Source organism: Egretta garzetta, unplaced genomic scaffold (assembly GCF_000687185.1).
Source record: "Egretta garzetta isolate BGI_Z169 unplaced genomic scaffold, ASM68718v1 scaffold427, whole genome shotgun sequence".
NCBI classification, from domain to species: Eukaryota; Metazoa; Chordata; class Aves; order Pelecaniformes; family Ardeidae; genus Egretta; species Egretta garzetta.
In genome coordinates this window covers 393,970-407,762 of record NW_009260345.1, presented here as the reverse complement: position 1 = coordinate 407,762, position 13,793 = coordinate 393,970, and the positions used below count along the sequence as shown (strand labels likewise).

The following is a 13,793-nucleotide window of genomic DNA, read 5'->3' as shown; positions in this document are numbered from 1 at the left end:
CGCTTCGGGAAAGCCGAGCACCTCCGGCCGCTCGCTCCGCCCTGCCCGGGCTCCGGCTGCCTCAGGGTTTTCCTGGGAGCCATCCAGCTTCCCGGGGCTACGTGTCCTCTGGCTGCCCTCCTCGGATGCTGGGGCTACAGCACTTAAAACACAAGCTCTTTGATTTTTTTTTTTGTTTGGTTGGTTTTTTTTGGTTTTTTACCCAAACAGCCAGGAAACGAGGGGCCCCAGTTGTTGACATCAACCACGCAGAATCCCGCTCCAACCACGCAGCCCTTCTTCCATAAGCAGGAAAACCGAAAGGACTGGCTCTAGAGCACCTGGAAGGCAGGCAGGCAGCACAAAAGTTAAGACACAGACCTGCAGGGGCGAGGGGGAGTTTCCCGTGAGCCTTCACTTGCACGAAGACAACGCAAGCCCACGCGCTTCTCTCAGGCCCCGGGAATAGCCCAGTGACTCAGCAGCCAGATGACTCTTTTGGCTGGGAGCTGGCGATGGCTCCAGCAGAAGGTGGCGTTGCACTCCCCACTTCACCTAGGTCCCCCAGGCCTACCACTTACGGAGGGGGCTCCAAAACGGTGTTCCCTATTTCCCTTCCTACCCTAACCAAGCTGCTTCCCCTCTGGCCACCCTCCCATACCCATGTGCCAACGCAACAGAGATCCAGACCTGAATGCCCAGCACAGCTCCGCTAACACACATCCTGCCTAACCTGCTGAGAGCAAGGGGTGCTGGTGAGACAAAACTGAGACAGAACGGATCTACAGGGGAAAAACAAGGATTTAATGAAATGAATGGAGAAGCTCCCAAAGTCCACACCAGAGCCACAGCTCTGAGACTCTCTGACACTCTCCACTCCAGGATCAGTCCTTCCTTTCTACCCACCAGAAGGCTGGGGATGCTCAGGAATACCGGTGCTTGATCTGTCCCTTCAGAGCCCTCTCCAGAGAGAGGATTAAGGTGCATCGCTAACTCTGCGCAGACCATCTCCACAACAGCCTCTTCCTCAGCCCTTCAAATCTTCCAGGGAAGGGAGCTCAGCGCAGAAACCCCTCTTTCCTTGGTGAGTGAAGAATCCTTGTGTTATCCAACAGGTGGTAAAGGCTGTATAGAGACCATCCTTGGGGGAAAGGAGGGAGAGCCACACTGATCCTAGCAATGAGATTCAAGCTCTGTCAGCATCAGGAGGCCAGCTCTGGTGGAGGGAAGGGGCTGTCCTGTGCCCGGCATGGAAGGCAAGTCCTCAAGTGGGCAAGTGAGTTGGCGGAGCCTCTGGAAGGCAAAGGCAGGCATTGAACACAGCCGCAAGGACAAAAGGTGACCTGGGCCCTCCCCTTCCAGTCATGGGTATCATTCAGCCAGGCAGGCAGGGCTGGTCCCTAAATGCCAGAGATGTCCTGGATTAGGACAGTCAGCACCTCAGAGACTGAGGGGATAAACTCATCTTTCAACCACTTGTCCCAAGACAAGCACTGAGCACAAGAGACCTGAGACCCAGTAGGAAAGCTTTGTCCTCCGTTTGCTCCAGGCCAGGACTAGAAAGCAGTCCAAAGAAAGGTTGGTGCCCAAGTACCTCCAGGTCATCCTCTCCATCAGCACAGACTGCAAAGGGAGAGCCTGTGCACACAGGTTCAGCTTTAGCGGGGACAGCAAGTGCGTGAGGGGCTACCCTCTACCTCATGCAGAGTAGCCCTTGCCATGCTCCTGAAGCAGTGCCCACTCCCCCTTGCCTGTGCTGGACACGGGGGTCAGGGCCCACTGCTGTCACAACCCTTTCTTGAGCACGTGCAGGAGGCAGAGAATGGGTGGGATGCTGGGGGTTCAGGACTGTCTGTGAAACCTCCTCTGAAACCATGAGCCGTGGCAGGGACAGGACGCCTGTCTGGAGCAAGGTCTGGTTTGACAGGTCCCTGCCCTCCCAGTGCACATCCAGGGCAGCCAGCAATGGGTGACAGCAGGTCCGGGAGCTGGGCAGGCCCAGGGCACCGAGGCCGCGATGGGAACTCCAAATTCCTAGTGATCTCCTACACCCATCCCCATGGTCTCAGCATAGACTGGGGAACTCAGCTGCCCACAACGCTTGTGGGACCTGGAGCTTTCTCAGAGCAAGTCCCCAAGCCTCAGTCAAGGTCAGCCTCCAAACTGACTTGAGGCACTGGAGATCATCTTTATCCTCTCCATCTAATGAACTTTTCCTAATCGTGCTTGCAAAGAGACAGAAGCAATAAACAAAGGGCACCAAAAGGCAACAGCCAGCTTGGAGCAGCCCTCCAGCCAGGCAGAACTTAATAAAACCAAGGCAGTTACAGCAATGGACTCATTCAATCGATTTATTCTAGGCTCCCTGCTAATTAACCTGCAGCACACAAATGATCCCCTTGCAAAGCTGGACTTCCAACACAAAAGCACAGCCCATACCCTGACCCCAGAGCACCAGCCTCACCTCTCTGAGGGAGCCTTTGATGGTGGAGAGTTTGTAGACAATCCAGAGAGGGATGCACACCATGGAGGAGAGGGCCAGCAGCCAGCCCAGGGTGTCTCCCCACCACGGGTACACGTACTTCTTGTTGTAGGTCAGCGGGGTGTATTTGATCAGAGAAAACAGGAAGGTTGCCTGGCAAGGTAGAAGAGACCAAGAGAAAAAGAGCAAGAAAATCAACACCATTAGCCAAGAGAGGTCCTTCCTGGTGAGTCCACACCTGCACAGAGGTGCATGGTAACAAAGAGCTCCCCAGGACAGCAACAGAAGAAACACCAGTCAAGCAAGCTTTGCTGGGACAGCCCCCATGTGCAGCACTGGGCACTGCAGCAAGGACCTTGCCCCACCAGAAGACACCTCTGTCACTGCTGAGCCAGGCCCTTCACCCTGGTTTAGCCCCACATCTGGCCCCCAAAGCCACAGACACACAGAACAACAGGCTCCCATAGTACAGGCCACATAACTCCCTATACACATGCACATCCCTCTGTATATATGTAGGTATCTATATCTCAGAGGCATCCAGCTCTGTCCATCTTCCTCCCCACAGCTCATCTTCCTGTGGGCCCTCACCGTGCAAACCGCCGGGGTGATGAAAAGCCAGCAGTATTTGATGATGGGCCACGGCCGGTAGCCGATCATATCTTCAATGTTATCGTAGAAACGCTCGGCACCTGCGGAAGAGGGGAAGGATGCCTCGCTGCAAGCGGGGAAGGAGGGCAGCAAGGTCTGCATGTCCAGGGTCTTGCTTCACCACTGTTTGGGCGGTCCCCAGAAGACAAGGCAGTAACATCAGCACAGCCAACAGCCCTGATGGGGAGCTCATCAGGAGCGTGGCCAGCTTCGGTCTTTGTCCTGGACTCACATCCTCTCGCTCCAGAAGAACCCCTTGGGTCAGCAGGGCCAGCCCCTCAGCTGGCATCTCCCAGGCTAGGACCTGAACCCAGGTTTTATCCATCCCTTGTGAACATCAAGGCTGAGAAAGGGCTCTCAAAAATGTTTGAGGATCTCAGACTCCTCTATACACTTGCTGGAAAAAGATTTCCCAGCCAGCTCCAAGTCCCCAAGGAAGGAGGGCCTCAAAAGCAGGGACACATAGGAACATGCCGGGTTATCTGCCAAGCAGATCCCCCGGGGTGTTGCTGTGAGGAAGGCCCCGCTAGCTGAGTCCATGGGCACCAAAGCAAGGGTTTAGAGGTCTGCCTTGCACTGCGAAGCAATTGCCAAGAGAAGCTATGGACCAGCATTTTTAGGATGGACCAAGCAAGAGCCTGAGAGACCAGAGCTGGGGACTCCCCTGGTTCATACTCACCATAGACCCAGGCGATGCAGAGAGTCTCGAAGATGGCCACAAAGAGCAGGCACATGCCACTGGCAGCATAGTAATCAAAGAGCTGGAAGACATACATCCCACCCTGGGAAGGGCCAAGCGGGCAGCGGGGCAAGGTGGGAGAGAGGGAGAAAAGGGAGAGGAATCAGGCAATAGGCAAAGAGCTCCAGCCAGAGCAGGAAACAAACTCAACATCTTCCCCAGAGATGGAGGCACTTTCCTCTCTCTGGGGCATGGTTTTAGCCGACAGCAACAGCCACGTCCCTTGTGCTCAAGGCCCGATGGAGACATGCAGCAGCCTTGCTCTCGGGAGTCTCTGCAACCCTTCATTCCAGGGCAGGGCAGGGGAGGGCAAGAGGCTGCCAAGAATCATGGGGATATTTTAGGACGAGACAAAACCAAAGCAACCATTGCATCTGGAAGTGAGGGTGGAAACCCTCTTAAGAGACACAATGCATCTGATTTACTTCAGCCTCCTAATTTGCCCAGGGTAGCAGCAGCGCATGCAGTTTTGCAAGTACCTGTTGCTGTTTCACTGCCCGGGTCTGCAAGGCTGTCTACAAAATGGGCCTGCAGGTAAGTCCAGGCACAAAGCTGCAGGTGCAACATCGAAGGCAGCTTTTTCAAAATCATGCCCAAATGAAAACAGAAGATGCAAAGAGCAGCATGGCAGCATCAATCCCCACACATATATTACTAGGAGGCGTTAAAGGTTTTAAACCAGAACAGTTTAACTCCCAGGCAATTAATCACAACAAGGGGAATATATAGGAAACCAGTGTAATAGATACGGAGCTCATTCAGGCCCACCAAATTTCCTTACACCAAGTGTTCAGGTAGCTCCATCCAGGAGGAAAGAGAAGGACAAAGGTGCTCCCCTCACCATGCAACAGGCTACAGCTGTAAAGGTTTGGCTTGTGTAAAGATAAATCTATAACCAAAATATGGGCTGTCCAGAGCTCCAATTACCAGTCTTGGCAGGACTGGTGTCAGGATTGTGACTGGCACAAGGGGCGAGGGTTGGAAGGGAAAATGCGAACACCACAGGGAGGAAGGGCAGCCTCCCCCAGGCACTGTGCAGCAGGATGGGGCTCACCAGCAAGGTCTCGGCGCCGGAATGGACCCCACCAGGCCCCCCTCTGACAGGGGGCACTCAGACCCAGCAAGCACCGTGCAGGTGGTCTGAGCCCAAAATACCTCTGTGAGCATCACCAACCCGACCAGATAGGAGAGGACGGAGACCAGAAGGATGAGGGTCTCCCGGCGGTTCTTCTTGTGGAAAATGGTGGGGTACATGTCCACAAGAGCTGTGACGAGGCTCTCCACGCAGACAAACTGCAAAGAGCAGAGATCCCACCTCCATCAACCTGTCCTGACCAGCTCCCCAGCCCTGCTGCCCCCCACTCAGCCAAGTTCAAGCCTGTCCCGAAGGGACGGTGGCTTTTGTCTAGCAGGGAGTTGCCCTGCATCAGCGCCTTTACCTGGCTGTCCAGTCCCAGCAAAACAACCATCAGGAAGAAGAAGCATGCCCAGAGCGGGGAGAAGGGCAGCATGACCACAGCCCGAGGGTAGGCGATGAATGCCAGGCCAGGCCCTGCAAGGAGAAGAGCTTTCAGAGAGGGCAGCGGCATGGCAGTGGCACAGCACAGCTGATGCAGATCCTCTCGCTTCAGTTATAGCAGCGCTGTGCATGAAACCCAGGCTCCTCGAGGGGTGGAGAAGCCCAGCAGGAAGGGAGGGAAAGGGGACACAGCAAGCTCCAGCTGCATTGCCATCACGAGGGCTGGGAGCCAGGGAAAGCCTCTGAGCCCAGGGGAGCACAGCACAAGTCTGGGCATCTGCCATGTAGGCACCTCACCCCCACGCCAAGAGACAGCAGCTGCCTAACCCTAACCCTTATACGCAGCTTATATTGACCTCAAGACATGCCCATGCCTTCTTAATATTTCACGAGCGTGCATTTGTTTCTCCCTGGTTTCTGAGGCAGAAAGCAGAGTGGCCCACCAGGATGGGAACCTGCAGCTGCAACATTGCTTGCCCCAGGGTGGGTATCCTATGGGCATGCTCCCCATCCCACCGCAGCCCCACTCACCTGACTCAGCCACCTCAGCGATGGGCACACCTTGCTCCGCCGCCATGAAGCCCAGGATGGAGAAGATGGCAAAGCCGGCCACGAAGCTGGTACCACTGTTGAGGAAGCAGAGGGCCACGCAGTCCCTGGGAGGAGGGGGCACAGCATCAGCCAGGTGGGGGGCCAGGTATGACCCACACCCCCTGGCAGCCCCCCAGGGCAGCACCCGCTCTCCCACCCCAGCCACTGTGCCCACAGCAGGGCCTCTCTCCCAGCACCCCCACAGCTCCCCTCAGCACTTGGAGCTGCAGGAGGATGCCCCAGGGTGGGCAACACAGCTGGAGCCCCCCCAGGGAAAGCCTTCTGCAAGGACAACATAAAGATGCATTCCTCACCTAAGCTCCTCACTCATGAGATAGTCTTGCTGCATATCTAAATGCCTGATTTCTTTCTTTTTTCCTCTCTCTCCCTTGGTCCCTCCTGTAGCAGAGAGTACTAGAGATTATTTTTGCCTGAGAAGGGGGCATGGTTTTTTTTCCCTTAATAGATTTCTCAGACCAGTTACAATGTTCTTGGTTCTCAGCACCACTAGATATCTCCTGGTCCTCACATTATGAGAGAAAAAATGAATAGAGCCATCCAATTTATTTTCTCTGATCTATTCCCTTTTGTCTCTGTTTCATCTCATCCTCATCCATCTACTCTTTAAACTAAACATCTCTTAGCTATCCAATTCCTTTTCACGCTCCAGTCTCCCTAGTCCTCTTGTGACTACAACCCTGGGGACAACAATAACATTTGCAGCATCTTTCCGAGATACTCTGAACCAAACTGAACACACCCCTTCTGGCACTTCATGGCCCGCTCTGACTTTATTAAATGTTACCTTGCAAATCCAGTGTGATTTTCTGTTTCAGTCTTTAGGTATCTAGCAATCTGGGGGCTTCATGCTCCTCCCTGCACGTTAACTAGCTCTAGTCAAGATCTGCAACCATTTCTAGAGAGAAAGTATAGTTCACACAGAGCCCCTACACCCTACAAATCCAGATTATTCCTTAGAAAGCACAGCTTTTTGCATCATCAAAGACTGCATAGTACCTAACGCCATTGCTCTGCCTTTGCACTTGGTTTCTAAGGCAGGAGAGACTGAAAGAGGCCTGCAGGGTGAGCCCCCACGAATCTCTCGGCTGGTAAGGAGGGTCACACTCCACCAAGCTCAGCTAACCCAGTGGGAAGCCCACGCCAGAACTTCTTTTCTCCGGTTGCTCTAAACTGCCTGTTCTCCATTCAAATTATATTCACAGTCATTTTTTACAAATTCTCATTTATTTCAAATAGTTCCTTCTTTCTTCCTAGTGTTTCCTCCCTCTTTCCCCTGGATGTATGCATGACAGGTCGAACCCTCCTTGGAAAGGCATGGGCTGGGAGGTGCTCTCCAGCCACCGGGCAGGTGGGAAGGGGTGTCGTGGTGGAGGGTAACACACGGGCAATGGCCAGAGCAAAGAGGTCTCTCCAGATTTTCACTCAAAAGGGAGGCAGGAAGCCCTGATGGTATCTCAGAAAATGCCATTTGATGCCACCTTGGACCACTGCCATGTGAACAAAGGTCCCTCCTGCCCGGATCCTTTTCTTTTCCTTGGTCACCAAAGGTTACATCTGGCCTGGGATAACTGAATGGGGCACCGTGCTGGTGTCCCTCTGCCCTATTAAAGCCCAGTACTGTCCCCTTGTGCAAACCAAGGTTGCAGAGCACAGGGACGACTCATTAAAACTGGGTCCATGCCTGGGAACAGGCTGGTGCGGAAACTAAGAACACTAAAGGAACAAAGAACATTTTCCTAGCAAAGCCAATAGCATAAAGGGTTTGTGTGCAAACAGACATCTCTCCCCTTCCTATAGCATCTCCCAGCTGCAGCTACAGAAGCTTTTTATAACCTTGCTGCTAAGCAGCCCCTGTCATCATCCCCATGTTACACATCCAGGCTGGAGATGCAGAGGGCTAATGCCCAAGGACGTGCAGCAGGCCACAGCCAGACCTGTAATCTCTTCTTTTCTCACAGCTTTTTCTCTTAAAAGTGCATCTGCGAGAAGGGACATGAAAAGGAAGAGGAGTCCAAGCCCAGCTGCTGTTGGAGAGGCATCCCTACAGGAGGAGTGAACTTTTCCTAAGGCGAAGAGAGAGAAAGATGCCAAGCAAGGACCATGTAAGCCAGTGGTCCGCCTGAACCTTCCACAGCAATGACAACAAATTCAAATTTAGAAGTTGGAGGGAGAACCCACTGTGAGGAGCAACACAGCCAGCAGAGAAAGGGTGGGAAGGGAGGCAGGTAGCTTTACAGGGCCCTTCCACTCGCACCAGCCTTTTACTCCTGGGGATGCAGCTCCAGATGCTGGATACATCTACAGTGAAATGAGTTTATTTTCACCTGACCGCTTCAACTTAGCAGCCTGATTGAATCTGGCATCTCTGTTCAAGGGCAGTTCAGCACAGGGAGAGTATGCAAGAAGCAGAAGTCATATCTGCAGGTTTACATGTAGACCATAGAAAGCACATAGGAACCCAGAGCACTGACAACTGTGCAAGACATGAGGTTCAAATGTACCTAGGAAGGATAAATGCCAAGGTGAAAGGACTCCAGTCTCAAGCCATTAGATCTCACAGCTCTGCTTTCCCTATGGCTACTCATGCACCCATGTATACGGGAGGTGGTGGTGTGGGCTGGGGTCACAAAGCTAGGGAAGAGGATCTGGCTTTGCTGGGTCTCAGCTGGTGTGAAAGAGGGGAGTCGTCATACATGGCACAGACAGAACGTTCCCTTGGGTAGAAAGCAGAGAGACCTGGATTTGGGGAGAAAACACCTGGAAAGAGTTTTCTTACCCCTTGGGTAGAAACAGAAAACATGACACTTCAAAAGGCCAGTAGCTCCCAGCAGCCACCAGCCTATGTGCACTGATATTCAGGGAGGGGAAGACTCTAGGCAGCAGAGCTGTGCTCCAGTTACCTGTAGCAGTTGTTATGGTATTTGTTATAGCTGCCCAGAGCTGTCAGGCATCCCAGACAAATTGCATACGAAAAGAAGATTTGAGTGCCTGCATCCATCCAGACCTGCAAGGGAGATGCAAACACAGGTGAGTAGATAAGGCCAGCACAGAGCGCAGACACTGCACTGATGCAAAGAGGCAGAGCCCCAGGGGCTGCCGTAATCAGCAGAAAGGCCAGTGATCAGGAGGTCAGCAATTCCCAGGATTAGACAAGCCTTTTCTAGGGGCAGGTTATATACTGCCAGGAATTACGGGGCTCACTGAGGCACCCAGGGGGTGCTAAGAGTGCCAAAGGGAAGGGATGCTCTGGGAGCCTCACAAACCTGCAGCATGTATAGCTCTTCGTCATCATCTCGTTCTGCCTGGGACAAATCTGCAGAACCCTGTGACTCTTCAGAGCCTCCAAGCAGTGAGACACCAAATGAACACTTTCCACGAGAGCTGAAGAAGCCCTCTGCTAGCAGAGGAGGGGGACTTGCTTTGGGCAAGCCTGGTCTCCCACTGAGTGGCACTGGTTCATACAGTTTCTGGCGGTGGCCCATCTCTCCAAGACCTAATTTAAGGGCTCCAAAACATTAAAGAAAATTAACTGGGGAGGAGAGGAATACTAGAAATAAACAGAGTTCTTTGCAAAAGACAGCTCCTAAAAGAAAATACAAGAACGCTGTTAGTCCCACGAGGTGCCTTTGAACTCTGCTTCACTCTCCCTGTCAATAACATGTCCCAGTGCTCCAAGGCTGACATTTGTCAATGCCAAATTTGATCTGAAAACCTAGCTGTGTGCAGTCACCAATGCAACCGCTGCCACTGCCTTTTGCAGAGAACAGCAAAAGCAGGAACCAACAGTGAGGAATGAAGCAATGACAAAGATTATTAATTAAACTCTCTGTCTTCTAAGATCTTTCTTCCTAAGGGGTTTATAAAATAGAGCTAAGACAGTCACTCAACCAATGCTGAAGGGCAGCCACATTCTAGAGATAACAGAGAAGCTAGTCAGGAAAGAAAAGCAGAAGAAAAGTATTACTGGGACAACTTTAATGAGAAAAGTCTTGGTTTGGCAATACCCTCCTTCCCCAGGGTAGCAGTGCTGGTGAGCCCTTGGACAAACACCAGCCTCACCCCAGGATCCCCTCTGAGAAGAACAGAAGTAAATGGAAAGCGCCACAGAGGGTTTGATGACTCCAAATCACACCTTTACCTGTCAGCCAAGACCTCATGCCCTGTAGCAATGAGCAGCTGGGAAGCACCTGCCCAGCTGCTCCTGTTGCTCAGGCCACCCTCACCAATGTATGGTTCTGCCTTTCCTCTTCCAAACTGGTCAAAGAGCAGTCGTGGGGAGAGGTTTTGTTTCGTATTTCTCTCTTCTCCTTCTTAGGCTGGTGGGCCTTATGAAGGGACATTGCAATCCCATTAGCTGTGATTTTCTGGAGGAAATTCTCATTTTAGCTCAAGGGACAGCTGCACAGAAGGAATCCTCTCCCTGTCCACTGCTGCAAGACCCAGCAGCACAGTCCACAGTGAGAGAAAGCAAAGCGCTGCTGGGGCTAGATTTGGTGAAACTGCTCGCCCTGTCTGTCCAGCAAGCAACTCTGCTAACGTTCAGCCCCACCACCTTCTCTTCGGTCCGTGGAAACCCTGTTTGCAGTTTCACAGGGAGTCAGATCAAGTCTCTGGTTTGTAGAACGGGAAGGGACAGATGATGAGGTGGGACATGGACAGCTACTTCGAGGCACTGGGACGTTGAAGAAATAATTGACCTCGGTGTATTATACTCTTGTTGAAGGAGCTGCATGGGGAGGTGGGTTTAGAGAACAGGGTGTTAGTTCATTTTTTCATTTCAAAAAGATTAGGAAAAAATCAAAGCCCTTATTCCTAAAGCATCACTGTGCTTGTGGGCAGTAAGAGTACAGCCTTCACTTTTCAGCTACTTCTTAGGCACAGCAAGGCACAGAGGTGAGCCGGACCAGCTGACACCTTTGCATCAATCATTTAAGCATCTTAGCACGGATCAGGGTGAAATGTTTTGATAGGTTTGCTTTTTCTTTTGCTATTCATTGCTAGAGCTCTGGTTTTTCATCAAATTTGAGCTTGAATCACACCCTCTTATGGGTTTTAGAGCCCTTGTAGTTCAATTTGTCAAGATAACAAGGCTTTTGCCATCCAACTGCTTGCCCCACACTTGCCACAACATTGGACCCAGTTGACAAATTTCAACTAGATTGAACAGTTGGTAGAAACCTCCAGGATATCAACTACCTATGAATTTCACAACAGCCAGGGAACAGAAAAAAAAAAAAAAAAAAAAAAAAAAAAAAGGAGTCAACCAGTGTTAAATACCAGATAAATCACACAAGCAAGAGACATGAGAAATATCCCAGGGGCAGGAAAAGAACTGGTGCTTTACCAGCCATGGTAGAAGCCAAATATCAAGACACCAAGCTTCATTAGCTCTGTGGCTTATAAAGTGGCTCATTTCTAAAACCCAGGGATACCCTTGACTGTGTAGCAGAGACCAGTGTGGGGTCTGTGGGCTCCCCACTCTGCTGCCTGCTCTGCCGCCTGCTCTGCCCAGCACAACACCCGTGGGGTGCAAACTGGGCTGTGTGGGAGCCCTGCCCCAAGGGGATGTCTTTAGGGAATACAGGACCTGCCGTAGCATATGCTCCCATTTGAAGCAAGGCAGTCTGTGGCTGAAACTGCAAATAAAGCTAAGCTTGGCTTGCAGAGCTTATGATCCTACTTAGTCAGCATGACCGGGAGCATCAGCTCAGGCTGCCTACACTTTATTTCCCATTTTGAAAGGTTACTGCAGCTCTTGGGCCAAAGACCAAGCCACCTTTGCGTCCTTGCTAGCCCCTTGGCAGTTCCCAAATTGCTTAAGGGTCAATGGAGCGCAACAAGACTGATGCCATGGGTGCTCCCAACCCACTCATGACGGACCCAAGCAGTGGCAGCAAGTCCCAGGACTGCAGGACCACCAGGGTCGGAGGGCCCTCAGCCCACCTGTGTTCCAGCCTCCTCCTCAAGCCCTTCACGAGAAGAAGCACCACTGCCCACCTAGCCCCATGGGCTGACGGGGGCTACACAGACCACCCATTTCAGAAAAGAGCAACCCAAATCTTCCCTCCCCAATCTGCTGCCTGTGCTCACTTCTCTCCCTGCAGTGACTCAAAAAAATGTTTTTTTCAGCCCTTCCAAGATCCCCCTTTCACTCCTGTGCTGCTGATCAACAGCCTCTCATTATTTTAATATTTCTACTCTGACTAAAGGGGCTCATTGGGGTCAGGCAGGGCTCTCTTTCCCCTGCAGATAAAAGCATGCTGCTGTTCTCTGGCCGCTGCTCCCAAAGAGACTGGTAAAGTTTACCCTGTTCAGATTTCACTGGCATATTGGCAGCTTGGGTATTTTGATTTGATTGTTGTCTGCGGTTTTCTAAGCCATCCAGTTTATTTAATTCATAATTCAATTTCCTTGAACATGTTGTTTACTCCAGTTCGTAATAACCTCCTACTCTCTGTTTTTAGCCAAAGCTTTCACACCTGAGCCACAGTTATCCCAGACAGTTATGGCCTATAAGAGGACATATTCCTTCACTCCTTAATTTTCTCAGCAATATTCGCTTTATTACATGTACTGGAATTTAATAGTCCCCTGTACTGAAACAGATCCTTCCTTAGGAAGATCTCAAAGCACTTCCAAGTAACAGTAAAGACCATTATCAAGCAAGACAATATTGAACCCCAGTGCATATCATACATCAAATACAGGTGCCATGCTGAGAAGCACCAAGCTGTCCCCATCGGCAAGCAGAGATCCTACAGGGCGGAGGGGGTATGTGTTGCATGGAGGATCACGCTTGGCGCAATGCAGAGCAGAGAGCAAAAACCACCCAAGCCTTGAGCTGCAGTTCAACCAGCATTTCTTTGGCACCCAGCATCATGGCTCAGCCCATGGTGCTGGCGCTACCCACCAGCCACCTGCTGCACCGTGCAAACACATTGCTTCAGCCCAGCCTTAAAAGGGGAGATCTTGATTCCTGAGAGTTCGCCTCAGGACACCCAGGGCACCATGTCTGGATTATTGCCTTTGCCCCTTCATTGAGGACCCAAAGACCCAGTCCACGTCCCACAGCACCACGATGGCGCAGAGCTGTGCGGCCCTGGGGCCCTGCTGCAAAGAGCCCGCTGCCGTGCTGCACAGCCCAGGCCAGTGCTTTCCCTCATCCTCATTTATCCCAGGAGAGAGGAGGCAGGGAACAAGCCACTGACATTTCCACAAAGCATTCCTGGTCTTTCTGCCTGCCCTACACCCAGCCAAGCATCACATTCCCAGCCCCAAGCCCCAGCAGCTTGGAAAATAAGTCCTCAAACTTCTTAGGAATCAGGGATGGGGTCTTTGTTCCCCAGTTAACCTCCCTGTGCTGGCGCTTGAGGCCCCCACGATGCCCCACCCTCAAGCACTGACCTCATGTAACCCCCACACCTCAGGGCACCCACTGACCCACAGGGACATTTCACATGCCGGGGAGCCCTCCCACTGCTGGGTATCTTTAACCACCAGAAGAAAACAAACAGGTTTCTGTTGCATCCTGAAGAGCACAGCTGCCTGCCCCAGGGCGGTGTGGAGGGGCGAGGGATGCTCCGAGGGATGCTCCTTGCTGCTTTATGGTCCCCCTTGCCCCACTGCTTGCAGGTGGACAGAAGGACAGCTTTATTCCTTCCTGCTATGTCAGCACTGAGATCAGACTCAGCAGGGCTGGGTGGCCGGCTGGCCACCTGGGTCCCACACCAGCAGGGCTGGTAAAAAGCATGAGAGGAGGAGGAGGAGGAGGAGGAGGAGGAGGAGGAGGAGTAGGAAGACCCGCAAGGTAA

General features: G+C 52.2%; 1 protein-coding gene across 3 annotated transcripts in view; it reads right to left on the bottom strand.

The window, feature by feature from the left end:
- Positions 1–812: 812 nt before the first annotated feature.
- The window catches only part of LOC104129751 (sodium- and chloride-dependent GABA transporter 2), a 34,609-nt gene continuing 21,628 nt past the window's right edge, over positions 813–13,793 (bottom strand). For all 3 annotated transcript variants that reach the window (XM_035898129.1, XM_009642714.2, XM_035898130.1), the window contains 8 exons: positions 8,883–8,986; positions 5,902–6,026; positions 5,291–5,403; positions 5,007–5,144; positions 3,792–3,894; positions 3,053–3,153; positions 2,444–2,614; positions 813–1,272 (listed from right to left, as the gene is read on the bottom strand). In XM_035898129.1, the coding sequence (XP_035754022.1) occupies positions 1,153–1,272; positions 2,444–2,614; positions 3,053–3,153; positions 3,792–3,894; positions 5,007–5,144; positions 5,291–5,403; positions 5,902–6,026; positions 8,883–8,986 (975 nt within the window). In that variant the 3' untranslated portion in view covers positions 813–1,152. The remainder of the gene's footprint in view (positions 1,273–2,443; positions 2,615–3,052; positions 3,154–3,791; positions 3,895–5,006; positions 5,145–5,290; positions 5,404–5,901; positions 6,027–8,882; positions 8,987–13,793) is intronic.